At 42.1% G+C, this 9258-nt stretch overlaps 1 protein-coding gene across 1 annotated transcript; it reads left to right on the top strand.

Moving 5' to 3' along the window:
- Nucleotides 1–1018: 1018 nt before the first annotated feature.
- On the top strand, nucleotides 1019–5142 carry trim107 (tripartite motif containing 107). The gene is made up of 2 exons (XM_024269653.2): nucleotides 1019–1320; nucleotides 3257–5142. The coding sequence occupies exon 2, from the start codon at nucleotides 3266–3268 to the stop codon at nucleotides 4724–4726; it is 1461 nt and encodes a 486-aa protein (XP_024125421.1). The 5' UTR covers nucleotides 1019–1320; nucleotides 3257–3265; the 3' UTR covers nucleotides 4727–5142.
- The last annotated feature ends 4116 nt before the right edge of the window (nucleotides 5143–9258 follow it).

Genomic DNA, 9258 nt, shown 5'->3' with positions numbered 1-9258 from the left:
ATTAATCAACTAAATCAATGATTAAATTTTTATTCCTGCGATCCAATCAGATCGATCGGCTTGAGGCAATTTGTTCATCAAATCGACCTGCAGGAGAAAACGTGAACCCTTTGGAATTTTAGTTGCAACTTAGATTAAGATTTTTTTTTTTAAGTGTCCATTTCGTACAGAGATTGAGGCATATTCATTTATATTATTTCTCATGCATGGATCATGGATACTTTATTGATCCCAAGGGAAACTGGTGGATCTGCTCCCCATTCCCAACAATTTGAATTCAGAAATGCAGTTTTAAACTTGTGTTTCTATGTGTCCTTCATCATCAGAAAAAGCCTGCAAGAGCATGTTAAAAGTACAAAAAAAACCCTACCTTTACTTTAAAAAGCTTTAATTTGTCATCTTATTGGTGTTTGTCAAAACGGAAGAAAAAAATCTATAAGAAAAATATAAATAAATAAATAAGATGGTAATTAAATGATGATTGTTAGTTTGTTGTCATTATTGCAACATAATCCCTGTTAATAGATGTTTAGTCTTAAATGTCTCAATGTCATTACAAACTAAACACCCTATTGCCACACAGATTAAGGAGTTCATGCTAAATCATTAGCAACACAAAGTTGTAGATTTTCTAACACTGTGCAGATCATTGCTGGGGATTTTAACCATGCAGACCTGAAGACATCACTGCCTAAATTCCACCAGCATGTTAAGTGTGCCACAAGAGGAAACAACACACTGGACAAAGTCTATTCCAACGTCAAGAAGGGCTACAAGGCTAGGCCTCAACCTCACCTGGGCCATTCCGACCATCTGTCCCTGCTGCTAATTCCTGCATACGTCCCAGTCAGGAAAACTGCTCCCATCCTCACAAGGACTGTTCCCACTTGGCCAGATGGTGCCTCCCAGCGGCTGCAGGACTGCTTTGAGCAGACAGATTGGGAGGTTGAGATTAACTTTTGTTATTGACAAAATATTTATTTTTCCACCATAATTTACTAATGGATTCTTTAAAAATCAGACAATGTCATTTTTGGGGGGTGTTCCTCATTTTGCCTCTCATATTTTGAGGTATACCTTTGATGAAAATAACAGCCCTCTCTCATCTTTTTATGTGGGGAACACTTGTACAGTTGGTGACTGACTCTATACTTTATTGCCTCACTGTAACCACGCCCACAGCTCAAACCCACGTGGAGCTCCTGCGGTTCATCAGTGGTCTGGATGGATGGAAGGATGGATGCGTCAGTGTTTATGACAGACCAAAGGTTGGTGCGGCAGGCGGATGTTTGCGCTCATCTGTAACAGGAAGCCTGAACGGTAAGTCTGCGCACTTTCCTTCTGATTTTGGCGTTAAAAAATGACGCACGATTATCCGAAAACCGCTCATTTTCACTAATCATTAAAGCCCTTAATATAAGAAGAAAGCAACTATCTGAAGTGAATGTCTGCCCGGAAGTTCATGTCAGGCCGATGTCTGCGTAGTGCGCGCGCGGATGCTTTCGCTGGAAATAGAAACTTGGAAACGAACACGCGGAGGCCAGAACACGCGCAGTGAGTGGTTCGGGTCTGCACGTACTCTCCACTCCCGGTGTATCCCCCGCGTGTCCTCTTCTTTGCGTTTAGACATGCTGACGTTTCTCTGGAACGACAAAAACACAAGTGGACGCAGCGAGTGTGACGTCACCCACTGAAAGTGCAACGAAAACTCCATAGAAAATGAAGTTTATTCAGCCCATAGCATTGACTGTATAAGAGAAGTGGACCTCAACACCCCCCCACCCCCTGGCGTTCCAACCAGGAAGCTCCTGCTGGCTCAAAGAAGCCAAAATCCCATAGACTTTTATGGAGAGCCATGCTATGGGCCAATGAGTTATATCATCAGATATGACATGCTAGCTTGTTGCGTATGCAAAGTTGTTCTCCATATTGGACTGGTCTGTTTACTGCTGTGTTACAATTGTGCAAACAGATCTGGAAAAACTAGAATCTGATTTTCATTAGTAAATTATTGCTGTCAGCTGATAAAGGAGAACTTCTAGAAAACATTTGAACAAGATCTGAGTGAGTTTACTCTCAATAATGAACATTTAGGCTGAATTTGTAGTCTATTAACGTCAATGACAGCTTTAGACTTCTCACTATTTCCATGTTTTCTGTCAGGACCATCGATCTTTATGTTTATGGAGGATGATCGTGGTATTTTTATGTGTTAGACCTCAGATCAGACCAGACGACCTGCTGGTAATCAGATTACTATGTGGAGAGAAAATAAACTAACCAGGATGGAAGAGTCCATTAGCGCTGAATCCCCGTGTGGGGTGCCGACCAGGACATGTGTCGTATGAAAGACCGCCTGCCCGCTGTCGTGTTGGTGCCCGAGTCCTTCTGATGGAGGCTGGGTGGGATTCACTTGTAGAACTGGAGCCCCCAGCCCAGCATTGCCGCCCCCACCGGGTGAATTTACTTTGTACAAATACATTATTACCACGAGTATGTGTGCACAGCAGAGCGGCTATGTTCTCTTCAGCTGCGCTCGCCTCCTGAGAAATTCTCGCAGCTCCTTCTGATTCAAAAGTTTAATGTAAGTCAGTCCCTCCAAGATTTCGCGATGTTGAAATCACAACTATGAACGCAGATTTAAGCAAACTCGAGATTTGTAACGCACTCTGCAATGTTACATTTTCATTGCAACTTTGACCCAATCTATCGTAACAATTGTTGTGTGATAACGCAAATTCGGGACTGTTTCCCTTCTGACTCCTTCCTGGGAGCCGTGCTCTTTTTATTAACTTTCTTTAGCTTTCGGTCTTTTGTCCTCTGCAAACTGTGCTGCAAGCGAGCGGCTGGGTGAAGGGGTCGCGTTAAGGGGGTGCGGATCGGTCCATCACACGTGGAGCACAACATGAACCTAGTATGAAAGATTTGTGATCATTTCAATACTATGTATAATTGTTTAATTGTGTTGAATCCTTTTTGACAGTTTGATGTAAGGGGCAGAAAGAAAACATACTTGGCCTTGAAATACTTTTAATTCATTGTGTTGAGAAAAAAAAATCGGAAAAAATCCAAATTGTGATTTTAAAATTGAGAATTAAATTGAATCGTAGCTCGACTGTATCGCTACATTCCTAATTAAGAGTCATTCAGGAGTTGAAACAGTCGAACGTCCTGTCAAACAGTCTGTTGTATTTATCTTACAGGCAGTAAATGAATTTGGATTTTAAAACAAAATCTTTTTGTGTGTGTTTTTAAGGTTTCCATCATGTCTTTCAATAAGGATCTCTCAGATGATTTGGCTTTGGAGCTGACATGCCCCATATGCTTACTGCTGTTCAACCAGCCTGTATCTCTGCCCTGTGGTCACATCTACTGCCTTGCCTGCCTTCAGGCCATGGGAGAAGGCATTGACCAGCACAGATGCCCTGAGTGTCAGGTGGAGTACCAGGAAACCGAGAACCTTGTGAGAAACTTCAAGATGTGCAGCATCGTAGAAAGGTACAAAACGTCTGTCGAGAAGACGGTGCACGCTCCAGACCCATCAGACTCTGCAGACCTTCACAAACCAGGGCAAAGTCAGGAAGAAAACGAGACTCTGGACGAGCTCACAGTGGGTTCTGAGCTGCTTTTAGGGGAAAATGAAGGCAGCAAAGCCAACAACGAAATGAAAGAACCCAAGTTTAAACTGGCCTCCCAAGTCACAGAGCTGCACCTCAAATTGGAGATGGCTGATAGTGTTTTGAAGAAAGAGAAGGAGCTGGAGTTGGAGGTGATCACAGCCAATTCTTACCTGAGGGAAACAACTGCAAAACTGCTGGGACAAATAAAGGACTTGGCTCAGAGATACGGGGATCAGGTGACTCAGATGGTCGAGGAAGAGTTGGGTCCAAGTGAGGCTTCCGCGCACAGACGAGTCAGTCAAGCTACTGAGGTGACTAAGGAGCTGCGGCAGACTGTGCTCAGAGCAGAGTCGCTGCTGACCGAAGAGGACGAGACTGCCTTTAATGGAGAACTCAGTAGCTTACAACCGTACATTATGGAGCTTCTGGCAAAACCGGAGCCAGAGAATGAAGACTGTGCCGAGTCAAGAATCAACCCGGGACGGGCTTGTTCCAAGTTGGAAAACATGAACGATGAGCTGAGGAAAAGTCTGGCAGAGGTTCAGCGCTCCCTTCGCAACAGCCTCAACCCGTCAGAGGTGACCTTTGACCCTGAAACCGCCCACCCTAACCTCCTCCTCTCAGACGACTTGAAAACGGTGACTTTCAGTCCCGTCAAGCAGCCCTACCCCTCCTGCCCTCAGAGGTTTACCAGCTTCTTCCAGGTCCTCAGCACTCAAAGCTTCTTTGGAGGTGAACACAGCTGGGAGGTGGAGCTTGAGGGCTCTCCGTGGATCGTAGGCGTGTGCTGCAGTGAGAAGCTGGCGCGCTGTGGTCTACCATCTGCCCTGGAGAGCAGCCGCAGCTCCTGGTGTCTGATGTGGTTCAACAACCTGCTGACGGCCTTTGAGCAAAGTCACGGCGTTCCTCTGAAGAAGACCACAGTGTCACGCCGGCTGGAGATCAAGCTGAGCTTCAAGACTCACCGGCTGAGCTTCTACAACATCAGCCCCACCACGGGAAAAACTCATATCTATACATTCAAAGCTAAACTGACTGAACCCGTGCATGTGGCCTACAGGATGATGTCAGGGCACCCCAAAGCTCGTGTCACTATTTGTTCATAGTCAGAACTGGTTGAACAGGATAAAGATCAGAGCTTTTTAATTAGGTTTTGATTTTTACAAGAAGCCTCAGGAATTCTTTAGAACTTATTTAACTAGAAAAGTTGCACTACCTGCGATAATGCCAGTGTGAATGCTTTATGCTGTAAGTAGTCGCTAAAGAAGCTTAAGCTTTTTGCTGAATATGGTGACGCAATTGACTTTAATTGCTTAAGGGATTTGCTGAAAATGTTAAAGCTATTTGCAACATTTTAAATTTGCTAAAAGCCTGGAAACTTTGTTTACAAACTATGAAAGTGCGCTGAAGTTAATCTAAATTTCTGAAAATTTTGTAGTATAATTGCTTAAAAATCCCTAACACATGCCAATTTTGCAAAAACTTTAAAAATTTTGCTAAACTTCAAATTAGCCAAAAAAAACAAAACATTAGCATGTTGCTTAAATACTAGCTAAACTCCAAAATTGCCCAAAATTCTTCAGTAAACTAAATTAGTCACAAATCTTAGCCTGTTGCTAAAATAGAAACCAAACTCCAAACTAGAATAAAAAACTTCAATAAATAACAAATTAGCCAAAAAAAAAGGCTAGAACATTGCTTAAATATGAGCTACACTCCAAAACAGCATACAATTCCTCAGTAAATTAAATTAGTCAAAAAAGTTAGCATGTTGCTAAAATAGAAGCTAAAGTCTAAATTGGCCTAAAAAACCTCAGTAGATGAAACATTTGCCAAAAACGTTAGCATGTTGCTAAAATATTAGCTAAACTCCAAATGTTTTGAAAATTACAACAAAAGATAAAAATATAGCTCATGAATATGTTTAAAAGTTTGTTGTTAATCTACTTAAAGTTTTGACATTTTTAGACTCCTTCATTTCCTTTGGGGCACATTTCACTTAACATGTTCTTCATATTTGTCTCAGGATAGAGAATATTTGTATATTAGAATGACCATACCTTGCAAAACCACATTTTGAAGCTTTTAAGTGTATTACTCTGGTGCCATGCCAAAAGTCCCACCCACAACTCAGCGGGAATTTCAAAAAAATTCCAGAAAATGTTCCAGAAAGCATTTTTTAAATGTATTTTGGCTACAAACTTTAGCATCATAATTAAAAGACCACAGGGAACGTTTTGAAAATGGATACACAATGAATACATATGTTTGGATACAAACATATTTTCTTTTACTGCAATGCTATTGTGTGTAAAAAAAAGGCTGGGCATCTAATTTTTTACCCTTTTCTGTATTTTCCCATTTGTAAAGATTTATTTTCTGTCTAATGTACATTAAAAACTGTAGACACAGTATTGGAGATGCAGATAAACTTGTTTTATGTTTATTTATAGTGCCAGGTTTACCTTTCACCCCCTTTTAAAAATGCTTAGAGTATTTATAAAAATCTCTTTTTTTTTAAAGAAAAAGACAATCTTGTCCAAGTGAAGGTTTCTGTTCTTTCTATACAAACAAGTAAATATGCTTGTTGCTTTCTGTTAGCAGACATTTGAGTTGGCTCAAGAAAAAGACATCTCCTAAAATCAGCTGCATACATGTCATAATTTTTATAAAACAGGCAACAATATGTTGATCTTTTGCACAAGAACAACCTGGAAGACATTTTGTCAGATCTTTGAGAATACCTTGGAAAAATATCTACTAAATGTGTCTGCAGTGGAGATCATCGGGATCACTCTAATACTGTACACTTCAATGGATTTCAATCTTGACTGAAAAATCAAATTGTCTGTTAGCGTTTGCTTGTTGGCAATAAATCTTGCAGTGTTGGAAACATCTTTGCCACTTGTTCATTACTCTACCCTCTCCATCTTTCAGTGACAATAGGCTTGTGTGCCAGTGGGCAAGATGTCCCTTACAACCTTCTACTTGTCTTTCAGTTTAGGTCTGTGCACTGGAACGTTTTCTCCAATAATGTTGTATTTTGGTTTTGAGTGACATCAGCCTAAGGTTGTTTCTGTGCATGGACTCTATCCAGGTCAGTCAAACATCTGATGTAGGTTCTTGGAGCCAGCCCATTAAAGCAGTTCCAAGAAAAAGAGTTGTGTGACCTGAAACACTCTTCGGGAAGGGGCGGCGGGCTCAATCAGACACCTGCTCTAACCCTTCCAAACAAAGCAATGTCCGGTTCAGAGTTGAACATGTTCCCAGCTCTCTGAAAGGCGTGCAGAGGATGCGCTGGCGCTCCCAGCACACAGCCAGTTCAAAAGGAGGAAGACCGGACCAGCAGAAACCTCAGTATAGCCACAGTTGTGTTCACGAGTGCACAAGCACACGCACCATGTGTTTGATAAAAGTGTTCCCATGTGCACGTCCCAGCTCAATGCAAAGGGAACACACACCAAATGAAAAACAGACGCATATTTTCTATCAAAAATGCAAAGTGGATGTACTATTATCTGGAAAACTACAGTAAAAATACATAGGTCCCTTTGAGGTGATAGTGTATGACCTGTAGAACAAGGATAAAGGACTAATGCCTGGAATTATGCAAAAAATATACTTTATTTAACCTCATGGTTGAAAACTTTAAAACATTAAGTTAAGAAATTAACCTTGGTTTCCTGAAATTAGGGCTGTCACTTTATTGCATTAATTGTGATTAATTACTTAAAGCCACAACTTAAACCATGTTCATTTAAGAAAAATATAAATATTAAATGAATTATTAGAATTTCAGTCTTGTTATATTTTTAAGTTTTTTTTTTTATATATTAGGCATAAGCAGTGCCCAGCGTTGTCACGGTAACATCTTCAGCCTGCCGTATGCACCGACCACTCTCTGCTCTCAATCCTTTTTTTAAAAAGGTGCAGCAGGGATTGGGGCTGCAAACAGCTCTGACCAGCTTCAGGTGAATCACCTGACTCACGGGCCGTCCCAGCCAAACGAGGTCGGAGCTGTTTGCTGTCTTCTGAAAAGTAATTGTCATGAGAAGTTTAAAAAAATCTTAATTTCAGAGGTAAAGACCACATCTTAGCAAGTGTTTTTGTCAAGATGATAAAGCTAAAGCTAAAAAAGAAAAGAAAAATAAAAAATAAAATCCAAAGTCTAAATAGCTGAATTCCTTCGCGGTGTTTCATTTCTTCCTTCTTAGACTCTCTTCTCTATTTCTTTTCTGCTTCATTCCTTTCTTTAAAATGATAGTCACACAAATAGGTTAAATTAAACTATAAAATCACTCCCATCTGTTTTCTAAATAAAGCCACCTTTTTAGTTATATTTTTGATCTCTTACTGTGCTACAATGTCATAAAATAAAATGAGTAAAATTAGGCTTTTCACAGCAATTCTTAGGTTAAATTATTGCAATGAAATTGGTTAATTATTTACTGATCACAATTAATTAATAGCACAAAAAATTATTCACATCAGAGCACTATCTGAAATATGTGTGATGTATCTCACCAGATGACCCACCAGTCAGCAAGACGAGTGGGCCCCACATGGTTTGACCCTTGTGCTATCCTAGCCATGTTTACATCAAAAGTGGGGTCATCTGGACCCTACAAGAACGCGTGCTGAACCTTTTTTCTTCAAGGATTCTTTATCTTCACTGGTGTCCATAGAAGACATAAAATCCTGTTCATGTGAGGAATCACACATCAATATAGGGGTGGGGTCATCTGGACCCCATAAGAGAGCACGAGGGTTAAAAGTGTGCTGAAAATGTGGGTCCCAATTGAGTTTGTCCAAGTGGGAACTCGGTGGAATGGCTCGCCATCCATCCAGGTGCCACTGTCATTGTCAACATGGGCATTGAAGTCCTCCTGGAAGACGATGGAATCCCCCATTGGGCTACTTTCCAGTACCCAGTATCCAAGAGACACAAAGAAGACCAGGAACTACGAACAGCTGTTTGGTCCTTAAGTCAAAACCACAGCCAGAGACCTGTCCCCCACCCAAAGGCAAAGGGACACAACCCTCTTATCCACTAGTGTGACCCCAACACTCGGTGGCTGATTTGGGGGCTCACGTGTAAGCCCACAATGGTCCGCCGCCTCTAACCACGGGCCACACCAGAATGGTAGAGAGTTGAGGTGAGCCCAACTATATCTAGCTGGTACCTCTCAACCTCTCGCAATAGCTCCGGTTCCTTCCCTCCATGTCTGGGATTTGGGCTGCCGAAGCACTCGCCTTCGAATGCCACCGAAACCATTGCATCGACCCCTTCTGAGCTCTCCTGCAGATTGTGGGCCCACTGGAGAGTGATCCCATGTTGCTCCTTTGGGCTCAACCTGACCGGGGCTCGTGGGAGAAGCCCCAGCCCCAACCCCAGGCCTGGCACCTGGGTGGGGCCCTGGTGACGCCAGTCCAGGTAACATAAAGGAATCTTTATTTGAACTTTTCATAAGAGTTCTGAACCGCTCTTAGTCTGGCTCGTCACTCAGGACCTGTCTGCCAGGGAGACCCTAAAGGGGCAGAAGCCCCAGACAGCATAGCTCCTGAGATCACTCGAGCACTCAAACCCCTCCACCACGTTAAGATGGCGGTTCACAGAGGGGAAAAATGGGGGGGGGGG

The sequence above is a fragment of the Oryzias melastigma genome, linkage group LG5 (assembly GCF_002922805.2).
Source record: "Oryzias melastigma strain HK-1 linkage group LG5, ASM292280v2, whole genome shotgun sequence".
Classification (NCBI taxonomy): domain Eukaryota; kingdom Metazoa; phylum Chordata; class Actinopteri; order Beloniformes; family Adrianichthyidae; genus Oryzias; species Oryzias melastigma.
This window is presented reverse-complemented; position numbering and strand designations above follow the sequence as displayed.

Coding starts and splice junctions, on each gene's coding strand:
- trim107 (XM_024269653.2), top strand. CDS start 3,266: ATGTCTTTCAATAAGGATCTCTCAGATGATTTGGCTTTGGAGCTGACA.